The 23,664-nt window shown below is 49.7% G+C and overlaps 2 protein-coding genes and 2 pseudogenes across 2 annotated transcripts in view; 3 read left to right on the top strand and 1 right to left on the bottom strand.

Annotated features, from left to right (window-relative positions):
* The window catches only part of LOC141192277 (uncharacterized), a 58,432-nt pseudogene extending 48,603 nt beyond the window's left edge, over positions 1–9,829 (top strand).
* Positions 1–23,664, bottom strand: part of LOC141192283 (gastrula zinc finger protein XlCGF66.1-like) — a 364,897-nt gene that overhangs the window by 231,420 nt on the left and 109,813 nt on the right. The window lies entirely within an intron of this gene.
* LOC141192258 (fucolectin-6-like) lies at positions 7,537–8,040 on the top strand (annotated as a pseudogene).
* Positions 19,782–21,744, top strand: LOC141192276 (gastrula zinc finger protein XlCGF66.1-like). Its single transcript, XM_073661771.1, has 4 exons — positions 19,782–19,956; positions 21,153–21,332; positions 21,416–21,539; positions 21,623–21,744. Exons 1-4 carry the CDS (start codon positions 19,879–19,881, stop codon positions 21,742–21,744), a joined length of 504 nt encoding a protein of 167 aa, XP_073517872.1. The 5' UTR covers positions 19,782–19,878.

The following is a 23,664-nucleotide window of genomic DNA, read 5'->3' as shown; positions in this document are numbered from 1 at the left end:
CCAGGAATTTCGGAGCCCCATACTGTCAAAATTTTCAGGCCCCCTTGAGACTCTGCCCAGGCTCCACCTCCATCCCTCGAACCTTCTACAGTCCCACCGCCTACTCTTGGAAAAACTCCACTTCTGCACCCCGTCCTCAACAATCTCACAACAGTTCCCAGTGATCACCAGATCACATAACATGGGGGAAAAAGTATTTAGTCAGCCACCAATTGTGCAAGTTCTCCCACTTACAAAGATGAGGTCGACCTGTAATTGACATCATAGGTCGACCTCGACTATGAGAGACAAAATGAGAAAACAAAGCCTGAAAGTCACATTGTCTGATTTGTAAAGAAATTTTTTTGCAAATTTTGGTGGAAAATAAGTATTTGGTCAATTACAAAAGTTCATCTCAATACTTTGTTATTTATCCTTTGTTGGCAATGACAGAGGTGAAACGTTTTCTGTAAGTCTTGACAAGGTTGGCACACACTGTTGCTGGTATGTTGGGCCATTCCTCCATGCAGATCTCCTCTAGAGCAGTGATATTTTGGGGTCTGTCGCTGGGCAACACGGACTCTCAACTCCCTCCAAAGGTTTTCTACAGGGTTTAGATCTGGAGACTGGCTAGGCCACTCCAGGACCTTGAAATCCTTCTTACGAAGCCACTCCTTTGTTGCCCTGGCGGTGGGATCATTGTCATGCTGAAAGACCCAGCCACGTTTCATCTTCATTGCCCTTGCTGATGGAAGGAGGTTTGCACTCAAAATCTCACGATACATGGCCCCATCCATTCTTTCATGTACACGGCTCAGTCGTCCTGGTCCCTTGGCAGAGAAACAGCCCCAAAGCATGATGTTGCTACCCCCATGCTTCACAGTAGGTATGGTGTTCTTTGGATGCAACTCAGCATTCTTTCTCCTCCAAGCACGACGAGTTGTGTTTCTAACCAAACAGTTCAACTTTGGTTTCATCTGACCATATAACATTCTCCCAATACTCTTCTGGATCATCCAAATGCTCTCTAGCAAACTTCAGACGGGCCAGAACATATAACGACTTAAGCAGGGGGAACCGTCTGGCACTGCAGGATCTGAGTTCCTGGCGGCGTAGTGTGTTACTGATGGTAGCCTGTGTAACGTTGGTCGTAGCTCTCTGCAGGTTATTCACTAGGCCTCCCCCTGTGTGGTTCTGGGATTTTTGCTCACCGTTCTTGAGATCATTTTGATCCCACGAGGTGAGATCTTGTGTGGAGCCCCAGATCGTGGGAGATTATCAGTGGTTCTTGTATGTCTTCCATTTTCTAATTATTGCTCCCACAGTTGATTTCTTTACACCAAGCTGCTTTGATCTTCACCATAGTGGAGTTTGGAGTGTGACTGTTTGAGGTTGCGGACTGGTGTCTTTTATACTGATAACAAGTTCAAACAGGTGCCAGTACTACAGGTAATGAGTGGAGGACAGAGGAGCCTCTTAAAGAAGAAGTTACAGGTCTGTGAGAGACAGAAATCTTGCTTGTTTGTAATTGACCGAATACTTATTTTCCACCAAAATTTGAAAAAAAAAATTCTTTCCAAATCAGAGAATGTGATTTTTAGGATTTGTTTTCTCAGTTTGTCTCTCATAGTTGAGATCTAACTGTGATGTGAATTACAGGCCTCTCTCATATTTTTAAGTGGGAGAACTTGCACAATTGGTGGCTGACTAAATAGTCTTTTTTCCCCACTGTACATAGCCAGCAGCTTTTGTTTTGGCCAAAAGATTTTTAAAACCACCACCACGATAAGGTAGACTCTTCTGGCCGGGCCCTACTCTATTCTAACCTATTAAAATTTTCTTAAAGTACCCAATACTCTTTTTAGGTATATTTTTATTTATTTTTCTTTAAGGGAATGTGTCATACACATTTTTTAAAATGACCAATAATACCACATGCAAGGATCAAATACCACCACACCATGACCGGACCACATATTACCACCACATAGTGACCGAATAATACCACATACAAGGAATACCACTGCACCATGACCAGACCACATATTACCACCACATAGTGACCGAATAATACCACACAGAAGGGACAAAAAATGCCACACCATGACCAGACCACATATTACCACCACATTGTCACCGAATACTACAATACTGATCATTAATAAAAAAAACATAATACTAATATTACCATAAGTGCCATTATACACCGGAGCTCTGTACATGGTATACAGTGTATAATGTAAGTATACAGGTAATATAGTGATCATCAGTGACATTATACACTGGAGCTCTGTATATAGTGTCAGTGTACAGGTAATACAGTGATCACCAGTGACATTATACACAGGAGCTCTGTATATAGTGTCAGTTTACAGGTAATACAAGGATCACCAGTGACATTATACACAAGAGCCCTGTACATAGTATATAGTGTCATTGTACATGTAATACACTGACTCACCAGTGACGTCTCTAGTTGAAGTCCTTCATCTTCACTTTCCTCCTTCATCCAGCACAGATCACCATCACTTCTTCCAGCCAGGACTTGTCTTTGAATAAAATAACACAGTTATGTAGAGCATATTCCCCAACTTCTACATTACACAGCTGAATACAGACGTGCACCCACCATTAATATATAATTAGTCATTATGCAACCCACCATTCCAAACATAATTGTAATCCATCCCTGCGCCCCAAATAACTGTAAATAGCCACTTTCCCCACCTAATAAATATGTCAATTAATTAGAGCCTGTACTCTTTCCCAGAATTTATTACCAGTCACACTCCTGCATCCGCAACACCCCCCACTCTGTACCTCCTGCTCCCCAATTCATTATATTTACATGCACCCTCTGCCCCAATTCATTATTTCCTGCTCTCCCCACCCCCACCCTCTAGTCATCATTTACTCTCCCTCATCCCCCATTCACCATTTGCTTTCCCCACCCCACTCCCAATTCATCATGTGCTTTCCCCACTCCCATTTTTCAATCCACCATTTGCTCTCCCCACCCCTAATTCACCGTTCGCTCTTCCCACCCACCACTCCCAATCCACCATGCGCTCATCCTCCCCCCACTCTCAATCCTCCATGTGCAGCTCACCCCTCCACTCCCAATTCCCCATGTGCAGCTCACCCCCCCCACTGCTAATTCCCCATGTGCAGTTCATTCTCCTCACCACTCCCAACATTCCCCCCACTTCCAACTCATCATTATGTGCAGCTCATCCACCCCCCACTGGCAATTCCCCATCACGTGCAGCTCATCCTCCCCTACTGCCAATTCCCCATCACGTGCAGCTCATCCTACCCACACTGCTAATTCCCCATGTGCAGCTCATCCTCCCCCACTGCCAATTCCCCATGTGCAGCTCATCCTCCCCCACTGATAATTCCCCATGTGCAGCTCATCCTCCCCCACTGCCAATTCCCCATGTGCAGCTCATCCTCCCCCACTGCTAATTCCCCATGTGCAGCTCATCCTCCCCCACTCCAAATTCCCCATCATGTGCAGCTCATCCTCTCCCCACTCCCAATTCCCCATCACGTGCAGCTCATCCTCCCCCACTGATAATTCCACATGTGCAGCTCATCCTTCCCCACTGCCAATTCCCCATGTGCAGCTCATCCTCCTCCCACTCCAAATTCCACATCATGTGCAGCTCATCCTCTCCCCCCTCCCAATTCCCCATCACGTGCAGCTCATCCTCCCCCCACTGCTAATTCCCCATGTGCAGCTCATCCTCCCCCACTGCCAATTCCCCATGTGCAGTTCATCCTCCTCCCACTCCAAATTCCCCATGATGTGCAGCTCATCCTCCCCCACTGCTAATTCCCCATGTGCAGCTCATCCTCCCCCACTGTCAATTCCCCATGTGCAGCTCATCCTCCTCCCACTCCAAATTCCCCACCATGTGCAGCTCATCCTCCCTCCACTCCCAATTCCCCATCATGTGCAGCTCATCCTCCCCCCACTCCATTTAATTTTTTTTTAAAAAATAAAATTGTCATACTTACCCCACATACGATCCCTGCAGCATCCTGGCGCTCCTGTTGCGACGAGGAGATGCACGCCGCCACCGGGTCCTGCTGACTCCTGAAGTATGAAGGAGCTGCTGCAGCGGCGCAGCTTCAGTAAGGAACTCGGTGCCAATATGTGCGCCGTCTAAGGCGGTGTGCGCCCCAGTGCTCGGCACTTTATTACAGCATGGAGTGCCGTGCATGGAGCGCCGTGAGCATACGCACAAGAGGGGGGCCCTGACTAGACCCGGCCCCTCTCTGTACTGCTGCTCACGGGGCCCCAAACAGCAGTAAGGGCAGTGATGCCCTGATGGCGGCCCTGTCTGCAGGTGGAGGTATGTGGAGATTCCCCATTATTGTCTCTCAGAATTTGCCATTATTCACACTATGCGTCTATTTTGTGTCTGTTTTTTTTGCATGGTGAAATAAATCATCCCTCTGATTGACCGCTGGCTGCTGGCAGGAAGGCAGCAGGGAGGCAGCTGACAATCAGTGTGATGTCGTCAGTCACGTCCCATCAAGAAAGCAGAGCCAAAGAGAAGCCGCTGCTCCGTCTACGTGACTCATTAGAAGCCGCAGAGTCACTGGCAGGAGCAGTCCGTGACCGCTCTGTTCCCGCAGACATTGAGGAAGGGCAGGCAGGCAGTTAGGAACTATCTGCCTTTTACTTCTTCTGCCCATAGTTATAAAAATAATATAGTCCTGGATAAACTCTTTAACACACAGATATCATCCGTGGACAGGCTGTTCTTTTTCGTGGACCTATTCACTTGAATAAGCAAGTTTAGGGCAGGACAAGAAAATATCCCTAAATAATCTACTATGTCCGTGTTCACACCACGAGTGCAGCGTTCAGGCCAAACCTCCTCCGGTCCTCAAAGCGAAGCTCATTAATGGCCGCCATAAAAATCCACTTCTTCTTCCGGCATCATCCAGGATCAGATCCACAGATTACTGCTTTATACCGGAATCAGTGATTGTATTATTACATAGAATTATTGGTGACGTTACATCTTCTCATCTTCTTCTCATTCAGGTCTCTACAATATCGGATCCTCTCAGTGAAGATCTTCTATATAAGAGAAGTTTCCTGTCAAAGGTTGATAGGGAGCGAGACAAGATGGCGGAGAGGATATTCCACCTCACCCTAGAGATCCTCTTCCGGCTTACTGGAGAGGTGAGAGATTCTGATGACGTCACATTACATCATTCTTATCTATGGGAATAACAGATGGACAGAACTGGAGAGGTGAGGACTCTGGAAATGTCTGGAGGGAGATTTATTAATGTGTCTCTCCATAACCAGGATTACATAGTAGTGAAGAAGACCTCTAGTGAGCGCTGTCAGAACCCTGTGTCTGAGGGATGGGGAAGACCCCTGAGCCCAATCACAGGGCCTCCACCTCACCCCCTGATACATGAGGACATCAATGACCAAAAGATCCTAGAACTCGCCTACAAGATGATTGAGCTGCTGACTGGAGAGGTGACACTGCTGGGACATTATACAGTAATGCTATGAAGGGATCTGGGGGATGACGGTATCATTGTATGTGTCAGGTTCCTCTAAGGTGTCAGGATGTCGCTGTCTATTTCTCCATGGAGGAGTGGGAGTATTTAGAAGGACACAAAGATCTGTACAAGGACATCATGATGGAGGTTCCCCAGCCCCTCACATCACCAGGTAATAGACAGGACTGAATACACACGGCCTATAATTATCTGTATGTAAAGAATGAATTCAGTCCCTGTATGTGTTTCCTCCAGATATATCCAGTAAGAGGACAACACCAGAGAGATGTCCCCGTCCTCTTCTTCCACAGGACTGTAAACAAGAAGATCCCAATGTTCCTCAGGATCATCAGGTAGATGGAGAGAAGGTGTCATGAGATCTCCCCTATGATGTGTAGACGGCTGTGAAAGTCTTGTGTTCAGTCTTGTTTTATCCACCAGTATTATATGTTTTCTACTTGTGTAGAATGGTGGAGATGGCAGGATTAGAGCTGATCATAGATGGGACTTCTCCATCTGTCTGTGACTTTTACAATATTTGTTTCAGGGTGAAGATCTGACCCATATTAATACTACAGAGACATATGGGAAGGGGTGATGAGCGGTGTAAAGAGGAGACTCCTACATATGACCACCCAGGTGAGTAATGACCACTAAATGCAGAGAAGTCACAGATCCTGTGGTCATTATATTATGAGTTTGATCACACAAGTAATTGACGTGCATTTTACTTGCAGATAGATTTGATGCATAACAAAAAAAGCTTTTCTTTTTTACACCTTTTTTGATTAACGCGTTTTGGTAGCAAAGTTGCATTGGTTAAATGGGATTTTATTTGCTGCAGAAAGGCGCCATGTCTCCAATTGTAATGTAGTTGTGAGTTGCCAGATTACAGCTGAATGTCAAGAAGAGAGCCGGGTCACACACAGAAGTCAGGCAGGTGGACTCTAAGCTGGAGAAGCCAAGGTCAATATCTAGCAGCAGTACACGTCCCGGAAGGGCAGTCAAGTGAGAAGCCAAACCATTCTGCGGTCAACAAGAAGTATGTAGGCAGATCAGAAAAGGGTTTAGAAGTAGGGTCAGGTAATAATCTGGTCAAGGTCCAGTTTTGATTCTCCATTGAACATTTCACTAGAAAAGATCAGTGACAATACACACAAAGGAAATAAACGTGTCTATAACAAAACAGGTGTAATTGCAATAATGTTCTAGGAGAAATACTTCATTTTCTGGAACAATTTTAAGGGCGTCAACTATTTCAACCATGACTGTGTATAGAGAAATGTGAGACAATATAGAGATTAAAAATACAATTTATTAGATCGGAGTTGAAAACACATAAAAATACAAAAAGCCATTTAAGAGGGATAAATGTAATCACAAAAAACAATGGAATGAGGCATCTGAATGAGTCCTGGATAAGTCCTAAGCATACAGCCTTGAAGGGGTATTCCCATCTCCAAAATCCTATCCCAAAATATAGTAGGTGTGATAATAATAATAGAAAATACCTCCAATTAGAAATGTACTCCGAGTGTCCTGGGATCACCACGCTGACGTACCGACCCCCATCCCCTTACAGCAGAAGCACAAGGTGGCAGAGATAACATTCGTGACTGTTCCGCACACCGGATTGTTATTGTCGGGGAAGTTCCGAATTCGGACCTCGGCCCCCATCAGTCTCCAGGTTGGTGTGGGTGCACAAGTCACTATTGAAGTCGGTGTCTTTGTTCTCATCGATGGCATTCTTAGCCAATATGCTCCTGGTGGCATACGGATAGTCCGACACCTGGGAGGCCACTCTGGTCCTTGCTATGTTTGTGGCTGCAGGTGCAGGAGCAAATCCCAGAGCCAGAACCACAGATCCCAGTAGAATCAGAGAAGATACAAGATTCATCCAGATTGTGCAGGAGCAGCTCCTGTGAGTACAGACTGCAGGGAATAGTCACTGATTACCAGGGAACCAGCATTTATCAGATGTGGAGATTACACAGGACCTTCACTTACATCTCCTGCAGGATGAATCTTGTATCTTCTCTGATTCTACTGGGATCTGTGGTTCTGGCTCTGGGATGTGCTCCTGCACCTGGAGCCACAAATATAGCAAGGACCAGAGTGGCCTCCCAGGTGTCGGACTATCCGTATGCCACCAGGAGGATATTGGCTAAGAATGCCATCGATGGGAACAAAGACACCGACTTCAATAGTGACTTCTGCACCCACACCAACCTGGAGAAGGATCCCTGGTGGAAGCTGGACCTGGGCCAGAGCTACAAGATATCCAGCGTCGCCATAACCAACAGGATTGACTGTGGTCTGGAGCGACTGATGGGGGCCGAGGTCCGAATCGGGAACTCCCCCGACAATAACATTCCAGTGTGCGGCACAGTCACGAATGTGGTCTCTGCCACCTTGTAGCGACCCTCCATCCCCTTACAGCAGAAGGACGTCAGCGTGGTGATCCCATGACACTCGGAGTACCTGTCGATGTATGAGGTCGAGGTTTATTCAGACTCCAATTAGAAATGTGGTATAGTTCTCCTGATTCTTTGTCACTTACCCCATGTGCAGAGCATTTCAGTAGCTTAGGTATCCATAGTTATGACCACTAGCAACTAACTTGCAATGCCCTGAACATGGGGTAAGCAACATAGCGAATCAGAAGAACTATACATTTCTAATTGGAGATATTTGCTAATCTTATTTTTATTACACCTACTACATATTGGGATAGTTTCTCGGAGATGGGAATACCCCATCTTACATGTTTTGGCGTGTATTTTTATCTGTAGATTGTAATGTAATAAACCTTATTTTTAATCCTCCCTTTATTGTCTCAAACGTTTCTGCCTGTATGTATTATGTTTGTCGATGTTTGTATATTAGGGGTTGAGTACCATGGGATTTGTGAACAGGTGGCTCACCACTGTCATAGGTCATAGTTTCATTATACTTTGATTTGTAAAGAATTATGTATAGAGAAATGTTATAAAATATAAGGCATTGATATTAAAAAATAATAAAATCAGATTTATTCTTGGCAGATGACTGTGGTGTCAAACCAGATACCCATGAAAAGCGTGCCATTATTCCAGCTATACCTCCAGCCCTTCAGAGCAGAAATCAATCATCTGAGCCTTTTCAATCCGTCATCTACTTGGATTCATCACAGACTGTTAAGCAAAATGAAAGCCAGAGAAGGGATGTCGAACATCAAATAATTCCCACAGGGAAGAAACCATTTTCCTGTTCAGAATGTGAGAAATGTTTTAAAACTAAATATAAATTGCTTACACATCAGAGAAGTCACACAGGAGAAAAGCCGTTTTCATGTTCAGAATGTGGGAAATGTTTCAGCGATAAGTCATATTTGCTTAAACATTACAGAAGTCATACAGGAGAGAAGCCATATTCATGTTCAGAATGTGGGAAATGTTTTATCCAGAAACGAGATCTTCATAAACATCAACAATTTCACATAGGAGAGAAGCCATATTCATGTTCAGAATGTGGGAAATGTTTTATCCAGAAACGAGATCTTCATAAACATCAACAATTTCACATAGGAGAGAAGCCATATTCATGTTCAGAATGTGGGAAATGTTTTATCCAGAAACCAGATCTTCATAAACATCAAAGAATTCACACTGGAGAAAAGCCATATTCATGTCAAGAATGTGGGAAATGTTTTGAACATAAATCTAAATTGCTTATGCATCAAAAAAGTCACACAGGAGAAAAGCCATTTTCATGTTCAGAATGTGCGAAATGTTTCAGCAATAAGTCAGATTTGCTTAAACATTACAGAAGTCATACAGGAGAGAAGCCATATTCATGTTCAGAATGTGGGAAATGTTTCACCCAGGGTTCATGTTTAATACAGCATATACAGTTACACAAAATAAAAAGGGATTAATAGAAGGACTTACTAGACCGATCGCAGAGACGATTCAGTTTAGCTGGAGGGAAGCACTCAAACGAACCGTTATGGAACAGGACCCCCGCTTACACAAATATGTATAACCCAGCATGAGTATAGATCAATATTCGGCCTGATCTTTTATGCCGACGGGGGCGCTGCCCACACACTCCCCTGTGATGACCTCACGTGGGCTGGTCTCCACCCTTCTTGGTTTTATTCAATCTCTAATTTTCTGCGATAACTCCTCACTGGTTGATCGCAGAAGTTAGCAAGTGATGCCATCTTTTTTATTGCAAATTTACCTGTGATGGATCAACCCCGTACTCCAAGATTTTGCCACATGGGGGTTGTCGTAGCGCCTATGCAGCTAATGGGACATAATGTTACAAAGTGGGGCGAATATTGTGGATCACATATTGTTGGACATTTTGTGATGTGACCAAAGCACTCCTGGCCCCCACCTTCCTGTGCTCACTTAGCAGGGGCAAACAGACAATGTGCTGATTAATGGGTTGTTGCCTAACTGCTGTCTGGGAGCCTACTGTGGGTATTATCTGGTGAGAACAATGGGTGCTAAAAATAGCCTGTGTGATTCTCTATAAAACCTGCTTGTAAGAATAAAAGTTTTAGTCCATCTTGGAGACACACTGCGATAGTCATATTTTATATATCCCAGTGTAAGAAAAGCCTTTCCATGTCAGGGGCCGGCAGAAGAAGATTGGACATCTGCGGATGGGGTAACTAGCTCCCGTCACACTACCTTTACTTAGAGACCACACATTACATGACTGCTGTCTGTTATTTTCATTTTCAGAAAGGCTCTAACTTGCTTCTTTAAGAGTGGTCTTGGCCAGTTTTGGATTGCATCTACTTTACTGATCTGGGGTTTGATCTCGCCTCTACCTACTACATATCCTAGTTATTTGGCCTCTTTATTTCCCATGGCAAAATGTTTTCAGATTTATAGAAAACCCTGCCTTCCTGAGAGGATCAAACACCGACCGGACCTTTTGCAGGTGACATCTCCAATCTGGGCTGAAGATTACGATATATAAAGTATGATGCAGTGTAATTCTTACGGATTGCGAGGATCCAGCCCATGGCACTCTGGAAGGTGGCCAGGGCTCCCTGCAGACAAAACAGCATCCGGACATATTGGAAACATCCGTTGGGCATAGAGAAGGCAGTCTTCTCCTTGGCTTCTTGTGACATAGGGATTTGCCAATATTTCTTAGTTAAATCCAAGGTGGTTATGTGGCGCCCCTGAGAGTTCAGTCGCCACAGAGGTACTGCACTTCATGGAACGAGGTGTGGTATCTCCTCTCCGAGGTAAGGATGGAGCACCACACAGGGCCCCACCACACATCCAACACTACACACTCCCATTCTGAAGGGGGTTTAGAGCACAATGTGGTACCCCAGTCCTGAATGGAGGAGTAAGGGCGGGACCAAAAGTAGGGGGAACCTTGTAGTGAGTAGGGTGGATGAAGCACTTTACGGTTATACTAATACATCCATATAAATATGGATGCCATCTTTAATACCGGGTCTTTTGTCGCAGTTCCCTGGAGGTGACAGTTAGTACAAGCTGCAGCTGCCTCAGGAGGCTGTGATTCCCGGTCTCAGGCCTTGAGATTGGGGGCTGGGGCAGAGTTGAGTTACAGCTGGCTGTGTCCTATGTCTTAGTCCACACCAGAAGGCCTAGGAGGGGAGCAGAGGAGAAGAGCTCCACAGGCGAAAGGATCTCAGGGGATGTGGACGGAGCAGAGTTGCCACCTGCTACCCTTATTCTGGCCCCGCCAGAGAGACTCCTGCCGCAAGAGGGGGTACCGGTCCCCGATTATCTGACTTTGTACTCCAAGTCTCTGTCAGAAAAGTCCGAAGGCTGAAGTGGATCCCAGGGGGAATATGGATGGAGCGGAGTCGCCACCTGTATCCCCTTAATCTGCGTCTATCCAGAGGGACCCCAGCCTTATGCCACGTTTACACCCCAGTCACCAATAAGGGACCTAGGCGGTCCGGGGGCTACAAGCCACCTTCAGCGGACATTGCGGTACCCGTACGGGACTTAGTAGGGGCACGAGGCGGTTCTAGTACAGCAAGTGAGAGGAACACACTGGTGGAGGGGTTTTGTCTGGTGCACCCGAGCTACCCGGAGTGAGCTGAACCCCATCCTGGTGGCCGCAGCGCGCCGTGAGGAACAAAGAGAAGCTTTGTGGCTGAAAACAAGTCTACCGTGAGTAAAACCTGGATGACTTCATACACCGCCTCTTCTCTCTCATTTCTGCGCGGCACCGCACCCACCATTCCTCTGCACTGCACTTCTTCTACTCTGCCCTGAGGCCTGGCTCCACCTGCGGGGAGCTATTCCATCCCAAGCTGCTAGAACACCGGCCTCAGAGGACTGGCGCAGCGCTGGTGGTCCTCAGCAGAAACCACAGGTGGCGTAGCCGACAAATAACCACTCATCCACTACCCCATATTTTTAATGTGTGCGCCCTGGCCACGGACTGAGCCAAGGCCACCACTGCATCCCCCTCTACCACCGGCCCGCAGTCCGAGTACACCTTTCCCAGGGAGGGCTAACGCTACCTGAGTAGTAGTGGGTCACAAAGTTATATACTTTGCCAGCCCACGTCTCGCGATCAGGTCATCGACACACGGCATCTGATATGCGTTGAACTTGGACTTCATTCAGCTTCCTATAATCGTTACAGAACCTCCATTCGCCATCAGGTTTTGGAACCAGGACAATAGGGCTACACCACCCTCTCTGATTCCTCAAATACTCAGAGATTCCTTGGAGAATAGCTCTCGCCAGGCCTCAGGAATTAGATAGGGCTTCAAGTTCACCCGCACATGGGATTAAATCAGAACCTCACGTTCTATGACCTTTGTACAAAATAGCAAATCTAAGAACAGGTCCCTGTTCTGCTGCAACAACTCCCACACTGCTATTTTTGAGCTTTCAACGGCATCTTTGCTATTATGACTCTTTCAACATCTGCTTCAGGCTTGTCCAGAAAACACGGAGCTTCAACTGGCTCCCTATCTTGCCACATATGTACACTTTGTACAGTTTTAGTCTTCTTGGTTATTATTATTAATTAATATAGCGCCATTAATTCCATGGCGCTTTACATGTGAAAAAGGGGTATACATAGCAGAAAACAAGCACAATAGTTTAAACAAAAACAAGTCACCGACTGGCACAGGAGGCGAGAGGACACTGCCCGTGAGGGCTCACAGTGTAGAAGGGGGGGTGAGGATACCGTAGGTGAGGGTACAGCTGGTCATGCAGTGATGGTTACTGCAGGTTGTAGGCTTGTCGGAAGAGGTCGGTCTTCAGGTTCCTTTTGAAGGTTTCCACGGTAGGCGCGAGTCTGTCGTGTTGGAGTAGAGAGTTCCAGAGTAGGGGGGATGCATGGGAGAAATCTTGTATGCAATTGTGGGAAGAGGAGAAAGGAGCAGAGTAGAGAAGGTGGTCCTGTGAGGATCGAAGGTTGCATGCAAGTAGGTATCGGGAGACTAGATCATAGATATATAGAGGAGACAGGCTATGGATGGTTTTGTATGCCAAGGTTAGGGTCTTGAACTTGAGTCTCTGGGCAATGGGGAGCCAGTGCAGGGATTGGCAGCGGGAAGAGACAGGAGAATAGCGGGGGGACAGGTGCATTAGTTGGGCAGCAGGGTTTAGGATAGATTGCAGGGGTGCGAGAGTGTTAGAAGAGAGACCACAGAGCAGGAGGTTGCAGTAGTCGAGGAGAGAGATGATGAGGGCACGCACTAGTGTTTTTGCAGATTCATGGTTGAGGAATGTGCGGATCCGGGAAATATTTTTGAATTGGAGTCGGCATGAAGTGGAAAGGCCTTGGATATGAGGTTTGAAGGAGAGATTAGAGTCAAGTGCTACCCAGAGGCAGCGAGACTGGGGAGAGTGGGGAGAGTGGGTGGCCATTGACTTTGATAGATAGGTCAGGAGGGGGGTTGAGTGAGATGGTGGAAATATGATGAATTTGGTTTTATCCATATTAAGTTTTAGGAATCTAGCAGAGAAGAAAGATGAAATAGCAGACAGACATTGTGGTATTCTGGTTAGTAAGGAGTTGATATTGAGTACAGAGAGGTAGATCTGTGATGGACTTTGTAGTTCCCTTCACCAAGCTTCTCTACCACCTCATAGGGGTCTTACCATTTGGCCAAAAACTCTCCACTGTGGGAATTAGTACAAGGACTCTGTCCCCGGGGCTGAACTGCCTCATCCTGGCTGACCAGTTGTAGACCCTAGATTGAGCCCCTTGTGCCTGGAGGAAATGTCCTTTTATGACGGGCATCACCTTCGCAATCAACTCCTACATTTTAGTGACATCCTCAATGATGCTCCGATTGGGGCGTAACCTCGGCTTCCCAGGAATCCTTCGCTATATCAAGGAGACCCATTGCATGTCGACCATATAGAAGTTCAAATGGAGAGAATCCGGTTGAGGCTTGTGGAACCTCCCGGATAGAAAACAACAGATACGGGAGGAGACAGTCCCAGTCTTGACCGTCCTTCTATATGACCTACTTAAGCATACTCTTCAATGTTTTATTTAACCTTTCCACAAGGCCATCCATCTGGGATGGTACATGGATGTCTTCAGTTGTGTAATTTGTAGGGCCTTACACAGTTCCCTCATCACCTTACTCATAAAGGCTTTTCCTTGGTCGGTAAGTATCTCCCCCGTTAATCCGGTCCAGGAAAAAATGTGTACCAACTCGTGTGCTTTACTTACCACAGAGGAGTTTCTCAGTGGAACTGCTTCAGGGCACCACGTAGCATAGTCAAGGATGAACAATATGTATTGATGCCCACAAGCAGATTTAACCAGGTGATGGACCCAGTCCATGGCAATTCGTTCAAACGGCACTTCTATGATGGGTAATGGTACGAGGGGACGTCGAAAGTGAGAGGAGGGGTGATTATCTGGCAGGTGGGACAGGACCTGCAATACTTTAAGATTTCCTGGTGATATCCAGGCCAATAGAACCTCCGCACAACCACTTATCCACTTTTATCCACATCCAAATGGTCAAGACATGTAAATGGACCATGTCCATCATCCTTCATCTACATGGTCAGGGTACCAACAATTGCTCCACTATTTCCTCTCTGACCTTAATAACGCTGTACAATAACTCCCCACTCAACATAAAATAGGGAAACCTGGTGTCAGCCCCTGGCTCTTGCGCTATACTGTTTAAGACAGTTACATTATGTAATGTCTCCTTTAGCATTAGCTCCCTATCACGGGCGGACCTAACATTTTCACCGGTCACCCCTACATCAGGTATGTTGGCCCCAAGGGACACTACCTTGTCATCCCCCACAAGGACACAGAAGGGAAACCCGTCAGACTCTGAGTGTGGTAACAGTTCTTTAGGGGTGACCCGTCTCTTAATCGAGCACTGTCGCCCTCCTCCAAAAGTCCCAAAACAAACAAAAGTCCTGGCCTATAATAATGGGGTGCAGTAAGTCCTAGACCACGCCAATCTCGTGGGACTCAGTACCTTGGCCCATTCCAATGTCCACTCTGGCCACTGGATAGCCTTTAGCATCCTCGTGAAAGCAATTGACGTCAACCTTCTTTCCAGGGATCAGCTGGAGAGGAAATGTGGCCCTCACTAGGGTCAACAAACTTTCTAAGACTAGCAGTCCAGTCACTTGCTGACCATTCCCCATTACGGGACAAGCTTGTGGCCCCTTATTGCATGGAAAGATCGCACTGCAAACTGGATACACATAGTATGAACAGTGGCAACCCAGGCTACAGTCCATCTGCTCGGAAGTCAGGGGACAATGCGGTGCTATATGGCCTGGGCCGTGATATTTCCAGCATATGTTGACAGCTGGAACCTTTGGTATAACCTCCCCTGAGCCTTTTGATCTTGGACGACCCACCCCTTTTTGGGTGTCCCCAAGGAACCATCGACCCCGTGATATCTTTCGAACAGTCTGACCAGGTCATCCGTATTCCGGGGATCCCCCTGGGCAACCCAAGTCTGTATTGGCCTCGGAAAGGAGTGCACAAACCGGTACATTACCACTCGCTCTACCATCTGCACAGGGGTAGAGGTCTTTGCCTGCAACCATTTTTGAACGTGGTTCAGCAAATCAAACATTTGGTAGGGAGGGGGTTTGTCACAGTGATATGCCAAGCGGTGGACACGTTGTACCCTGACAGTCATTGTCACTCCTAAGCGCATCTTTTAAGGCTAAGTCAGAGTAGGCCTTCTGGAGCTCCCCCGTTAAGTATGGCATCAGCACATTGCCCTGGTGAGAGTTTCTCCCTCTCGTCGAATCTTTCAAAAATGGCCTCTGTGTCGTCACCCTTGGTCATTTTCTGCAGGGCTCTCCTTACTGCCTTCTGGATGGAGACATCATCAGCTGACGTTGGAGTCGAATCTACCGCCATGCCACGAACCTCTGTCGCATAAGCAGCTTATTTGGCTCCTGTTGCGCCAGCTGTTGTCGGTTCTGCTGCTACAGCTGGGCTTGTACCAGGTGTTTCACTAGGTTCTCCATGCTATCTGATGTTATTTGCTGGCTTATGGCTGCCTTCGTCCAGGGCATGCAGTACCTCTGTAGCAGTCACACGTGTTCCCTGGGAACTCTGCCCGTATTTCTAACACCCATTGTGGGAATGCTACTCACTTGGGTGCGTGGTGAGGTAACACGGGAACCGTTTCCATTTATATGTCCTTGCTGGGTTATTGGTTCTTCATAAACCGATGCGGCACATAGACCCCGTAATGATCGCGGCTCTCTCCAGCAGCCGCCGATATCAGCGCTGTATTGCAGTGTATTGCCGTGCAGAGACCGTCTATCTGCACAGCAATATCAGTGCCAGCCACCGGCCTATCAGAGGCCAGCAGCTGACCTCTGCGTCCCAGCGCGGCGACGTGTGACGTCACTGCCATGTACAGATGTCAGCTGCTGGCCTCTGATAGGTCGGTGGCTGGCACTGGTATTGCTGTGCAGAGAGCCGGTCTCTGCGCGGCAATACACTGCACTACAGCGCTGATATTGGCGGCTGCTGGAGAAAGCCGCGATCGTTACGGGGTCTGTGCCTGCGGGCCACAGGTGCAGAAAGGACGCCGAGGGAACGGAGGACAGGTGAGAATATATATATATTTTTTTCTCTGTCATGTCAAATACAGCACAGGGGACCTGTGCTCAGTATAGGGAGGGGAGCACCGTGTGCAGTATGGGGGGACGGGGACCCTGAGCGCAGTATAGGGGGACGGGGACCATGAGCGCAGTATGGGGGGGGACCCTGAGTGCAGTATGGGGGGACGGGGACCATGAGCGCTGTATGGCGGGGGACGGGGACCCTGAGCGCAGTATGGGGGGGGACGAGGATCCTGAGCGCTGTATGGGGTGGGCTGGGACCCTGAGCGCTGTATGGGGGGGGGCGGGGACCCTGAGTGCAGTATGGGGGGATGGGGACCCTGAGTGCAATATGGGGGGACGGGGACCCTGTGCGCAGTATGGGGGGGGGCGGCCATGTGCGCAGTATGGGGGGGACACCTGGATGGGGGACATGTCTGCAACATGGGGACCTGGATGGGGGACATGTCTGCAACATAAGGACCAGGATGGGGGACCATGTCTGTAATATGGGGGACCATGTCTGCAATATGGGGGACCTGGATGGGGGACCATGTCTGCAATATGGGGGGACCTGGATGGGGGACCATGTCTGCAATATGAAGGCCATGTCTGCGATATGGGGGACCTGGATGGGGGACCATGTCTGCAATATGGGGACCATGTCTGCAATATGAAGGCCATGTCTGCAATATGGGGGACCTGGATGGGGGACCATGTCGGCAATATGGGGGACCATGTCTGCAATATGGAGGACCTGGATGGGAGACCATGTCTGCTGGATGGGGGACCTGGATGGGGGACCATGTCTGCAATATGAAGGCCACGTCTGCAATATGGGGGACCATGTTGGCAATATGGAGGACCTGGATGGGAGACCATGTCTGCTGGATGGGGGACCTGGATGGGGGACCATGTCTGCAATATGGGGGACCTGGAGGGGAGACCATGTCTGCAATATGGCGGACCTGGAGGGGAGACCATGTCTGCAATATGGGGGACCTGGAGGGGAGACCATGTCTGCAAGATGAGGACCAGTTCAAAAGGTGTATAGAAAATAAAATGGTATCACTAAAAATGTCACTTTGTCATGCAAATAATGCGGCCCCCCAAATTAAATGTTTTTCCATGTGCGGCCCATATGCCCAGCTGAGTTTGAGACCCCTGGTCTAGGACAACCACCTCTGTGATATATACCTCCCATCAACTGTGTGTCCGAAAGCCACCTTACATCATCTTAGACCGAACAAGGAGTTAATGGCTGAAATACATACAAACATGTATACAGCCATAGTGAAGTAAGTGAAGGTGCATAGAAACTGACAGCTTCCTTCATGCACATACACTCCCATCATCATTCATCTTAGTGACGCAGAACTCGCTCTATTCAGAGGGTGCAGATAGATAAATAGGGATACTCCTCTCCGTACACCTCGTACACACGTGGCCCCGCTCCGTACACCTCGTACACACGCGGCTCCGCTCCGTACACCTCGCACACACGCGGCTCCGCTCCGCACACCTCGTACACACGCGGCTCCGCTCCGTACACCTCGTACACACGCGGCTCCGCTCCGAACATCTCGCACACACGCGGCTCTGCTTCGTACGCCTCGTACACACGCGGCTTTGCTCCGTACGCCTCGTACACACGCAGCTCTGCTCCGTACGCCTCGTACACACGTGGCCCCGCTGCGTACACCTCGTGCACACGCGGCTCCGCTCTGTACGCCTCGCACACACGCGGCTCCGCTCTGTACGCCTCGCACACACGCGGCTCCGCTCCGTACGCCTCGCACACACGCGGCTTTGCTCTGTACGCCTCGTACACACGCGGCTCTGCTCCGTACACCTCGTACACACGTGGCCCCGCTCCGTACGCCTCGTACACGCGCGGCTCCGCTCCGTACGCCTCGCAGACGCGCGGCTCCGCTCCGTACGGCTCGTACACGCGTGGCTCCGCTCCGTACGGCTCGTACACACGCGGCTCTGCTCCGTACACCTCGTACACACACGGCTCTGCTCCGTACACCTCGTACACGTGCGGTTCCGCTCCGTACACAAGCGGCTCCGCTCCGTACGCCTCGCACACACGCGGCTCCGCTCCGTACGCCTCGCACACATGCGGCTTTGCTCCGTACGCCTCGTACACGCGCGGCTCCGCTCCGTACACCTCGTACACAAGCGGCTCCGCTCCGTACGCCTCGCACACACGCGGCTCCGCTCCGTACGCCTCGCACACATGCGGCTTTGCTCCGTACGCCTCGTACACGCGCGGCTCCGCTACGTACACCTCGTACACACGCGGCTCCGCTCCGTACACCTCGTACACAGGCGGCTCAGCGCCGTACACCTCGTACACACACGGCTCTGCTCCGTACACCTCGTACACGTGCGGTTCCGCTCCGTACACCTCGTACACACGCGGCTCCGCTCCGTACACCTCGTACACACGCGGCTCTGCTCCGTACACCTCGTACACACACGGCTCTGCTCCGTACACCTCGTACACACGCGGCTCCGCTCCGTACGCCTCGTACACACTCGGCTCCGCTCCGTACACCTCGTACACACGCGGCTCTGCTCCGTACACCTCGTACACACACGGCTCTGCTCCGTACACCTCGTACACACGCGGCTCTGCTCCGTACACCTCGTACACACGCGGCTCTGCTCCGTACACCTCGTACACACGCGGCTCCGCTCCGTACGCCTCGTACACACGCGGCTCCGCTCCGTACGCCTCGTACACACGCGGCTCCGCTCCGTACGCCTCGTACACACGCGGCTCCGCTCCGTACACCTCGTACACACACGGCTCCGCTCCGTACACCTCGTACACACACGGCTCTGCTCCGTACACCTCGTACACACACGGCTCTGCTCCGTACGCCTCGTACACACACGGCTCTGCTCCGTACACCTCGTACACACGTGGCTCCGCTCCGTACACCTCGTACACACGCGGCTCTGCTCCGTACACCTCGCACACACACGGCTCTGCTCCGTACACCTCGTACACACACGGCTCTGCTACATCCACACTGTAAACCCCTCCTGACCCCACACATAAACTTCAGCTCATCCAGCACCATGACAACCAGCACAGCAGAGTCCTGCATCCACTGAGGCCCCTGATCATGTGACCCCTGACTCCTCCCCTCCTGTGACCTCATCACAGCTCCTGGGCCACAGAGCAGCCATCTTCCTTCCATTTAGGATCCTGTAGATTCAGTCGTTCTCATCATTATCTTCCATCTTCTAGAAAATTTACCTTACACCTTAGTGGATGGAGAAGGAGAAGAAGAAGATGGCGGAGAGGATATTCCACCTCACCCTAGAGATCCTCTTCCGGCTTACTGGAGAGGTGAGAGATTCTGACAGGGGCGGACACAGACTGTAGTGGGCCCCTGTGCAAGAAATTTTTGGGGGCCCCCCTGCCCTTCATAAGGTAACAAAGTTATGTAAACATAACCCCCCCATGTGCAGCTCTCACTCCCCCTCACGTGTGCAGCTCTCACCCCCCCTCACGTGGGCAGCTCTCGCCCCCCCCTCACGTGGGCAGCTCTCGCCCCCCCCTCACGTGGGCAGCTCTCGCCCCCCCCTCACGTGGGCAGCTCTCGCCCCCCCCTCACGTGGGCAGCTCTCGCCCCCCCCTCACGTGGGCAGCTCTCGCCCCCCCCTCTCACGTGGGCAGCTCTCGCCCCCCCCCTCACGTGGGCAGCTCTCGCCCCCCCCTCACGTGGGCAGCTCTCGCCCCCCCCTCACGTGGGCAGCTCTCGCCCCCCCCTCACGTGGGCAGCTCTCGCCCCCCCCTCACGTGGGCAGCTCTCGCCCCCCCCCCTCACGTGGGCAGCTCTCGCCCCCCCCCCTCACGTGGGCAGCTCTCGCCCCCCCCCCTCACGTGGGCAGCTCTCGCCCCCCCCTCACGTGGGCAGCTCTCACCCCCCCCCTCACGTGGGCAGCTCTCACCCCCCCCCCCACGTGGGCAGCTCTCACCCCCCCCCCCACGTGGGCAGCTCTCATCTCCCCCCACTCCTAGTTAATTGTATTTAAAAAAAAAATAAAACTTGTTATACTTACCCCCATGCGATCCTTGCAGAATCCTGGCGCTCGTCCAAATCGCTGACACCAGGTTCTCCTGACTTCCGGCCATGTGACGGCGCCTTCACATGACCGGAAGTCAGGGGAATCATGAAGGCGCAGCAGCGCAGCGCTCATATGTCCCGGACCCGGCGCTTAGCATGGGGCTGGGGGCCCCATGAGAGAGATGCACAAGAGGGGGGCCCCCCAACGGGGCTCCGAGGGGGCCCCTACCAGCTGGGCCCCATACTGGAGTCAGGGCAGTCATGCCCTGATGGCGGCCCTGCTGGAGGGGCCCCCTCTCCCTCGGGGCCCCCGTTCAATGAACGGGCTGCACGGGCAGTAGTTCCGCCCCTGGATTCTGATGGCGTCACATTACATCATTCTTATCTATGGGAATAACAGATGGATAGAACTGGAGAGTTGAGGACTCTGGAAATGTCTGTAGTGAGATTTATTAATGTGTCTCTCCATAACCAGGATTACACAGTAGTGAAGAAGACCTCTAGTGGGCGCTGTCAGGACCCTGTGTCTGAGGGATGGGGAAGACCCCTGAGCCCAATCACGGGGCCTCCACCTCACCCCCTGATACATGAGGACATCAATGACCAGAAGATCCTAGAACTCACCTACAAGATGATTGAGCTGCTGACTGGAGAGGTGACACTGCTGGGAATGCTGGGACATTATACAGTAACGCTATGGAGGGATCGGGGGGATGACGGTATCATTGTATGTGTCAGGTTCCTATAAGATGTCAGGATGTCGCTGTCTATTTCTCCATGGAGGAGTGGGAGTATTTAGAAGGACACAAAGATCTGTACAAGGACATCATGATGGAGGTTCCCCAGCCCCTCACATCACCAGGTAATAGACAGGGCTAAAACCACACGGCCTATAATTATCTGTATGTAAAGAATGAATTCAGTCCCTGTATGTGTTTCCTCCAGATCTATCCAGTAAGAGGACAACACCAGAGAGATGTCCCCGTCCTCTTCTTCCACAGGACTGTAAACAAGAAGACCCCAATGTTCCTCAGGATCATCAGGTAGATGGAGAGAAGGTGTCATGAGATCTCCCCTATGATGTGTAGACGGCTGTGATGGTCTTGTGGTCAGTCTTGTTTTTCCCCTTCTCCCATGACAGCACCACCTGAGAGAGAGGGTATCCACTAATCAAGGACAGGAAACCTACTGAACAAAAGGGTTGTACCTCTCCTTTTCATCAATATGGTTTCCGGTCCTTGAAGGAACCTAGAGAGTAAAGTAACGGTACAATTGAACTTACCCAAGTCTGGTTGGTGTCTGCAAGGATCTGGGATGCTGACAGATCTGGAGACACTACCGCTGGCCAGGACGTTGGGGTGTGCAGTTGCATGACCACTTTGTTGAACGTGGTTGGCGTACCCCGTGTTGAGTGCGCTGGAGTTATGGCAACCAAGATCTGCGCAAGCGCGAGGCGCACTAGTGGGATATCTAGCGCGCCCTGCTGAGGAAGTGTGCCAGAAAGCAATGCGGCAGTAAAATGCAGGGGCTGTTTATGAACAGGGCTCGCCGGTATGCTCCCTTCACACCGCTCGCTGGAAGGAAAAGTCTGACCCGGAAATAATGCGAGATTTCTGGGGGGAGGTCGGCAGCAGACGCTGGAGCTGTGGCGTCCGTCCGGTATATAGTGGACGGTTGACCACCAGATGGTGGAGGCCGGCAGCTTTCCTCTTGATAGCAGAAAACTTCGGCACTCCATACATGAATATATAAGAAATACAGTATCTAGACTAATGTCACTTTGAAAAATGAAGGTTCTTTGCGCATAATTTGGCCAATTTATGTGTGCCCATCAACCGTGACAAGGTCACCTTCGTATGATGGGTAACTATACTACGCTACCACTGGATATGCCACTCTTGGGCTGCAAGCCTGCATGGACAATATGTCTCTGCTGGGCTTTTAACCTACAATGTATGGGCTGGTAGAGCTAGTTAAAACCACCTGTGACTGAATGGGAGGGACACATGGTCAGAAAAAAGGCTATCAAACTTCTAATAGTGTGAACACGTACCTGCTGCAATGCTCCAGGAGCGGGATCCCAAAATTGATTAATAGAAAAGAAAGGGGTCGCTCACTGGTCTATTCGGGTGCTCTGAAGAAAAACATAATCTAAATAGCAGAAAACTTCGGCACTCCATACATGAATATATAAGAAATATAGTATCTAGACTAATGTCACTTTGAAAAATGAAGGTTCTTTGCGCATAATTTGGCCAATTTATGTGTGCCCATCAACTGCGACAAGGTCACCTTCATATGATGGGTAACTATACTACGCTAGATTTCCTCTTGATGCCATGGATATGCTGGAGGCGTAGCAGCAGCCACAGCCACCACGGCAGCTGCGTTATCGTCAGAGACGCAGCAGTGACAGCTGTACAAGTGACAGATTAACCAGAAGAACAAGGCAGTTTGTGAGTCGACCACGTCCAGGGGAGAACGGTCATGTGAACTGATCCAGCCTCCATCTCCGGTACCCTAGACTGAACGGCAGAGTGGTGAGTGATCTTCGTATATGTTCATCATGTTGAATAGGTCCTTTTCTCTCTGTGTTCTTTGCTAGGAGGGGCCTAAGAGGTGTAGCGCCAAGCTAAAAGATAAAGAATGTGCGGCGATAACTTACCCAGCACATATATGAAGAGATTCTTGTATTCTGAAGACCACCTCTGAAGAAACCCCCCAACTTTGCCATGGATTTAAAATCCATAATTAGGATAGAAGTTACAGACTCCATTAATTCACTGATTCAGCAGGAAAGTGGTAAAAGGGAGAAAAGACCCAAACAGCAGGCCGCTGATTCAGAAGAGTCTGTAATATCTGAGGATAGAGACGAATCGGACTCCTCTTCTTCCTCATCCTCTGATAGTGATACAGGGGGGAGGCCGTGTTTTCCTACAGAAGACACAGATAAGTTGGTAAAGAACTACTATGGGCATGTCAGATAC

The sequence above is a fragment of the Phyllobates terribilis genome, unplaced genomic scaffold (genome assembly GCF_046119375.1).
Source record: "Phyllobates terribilis strain yellow unplaced genomic scaffold, ASM4611937v1 Scaffold_56__1_contigs__length_8794411, whole genome shotgun sequence".
Classification (NCBI taxonomy): Eukaryota; Metazoa; Chordata; class Amphibia; order Anura; family Dendrobatidae; genus Phyllobates; species Phyllobates terribilis.
The sequence above is the reverse complement of the archived record's forward strand: the minus strand, read 5'-3'. Positions and strand labels throughout refer to the sequence as shown.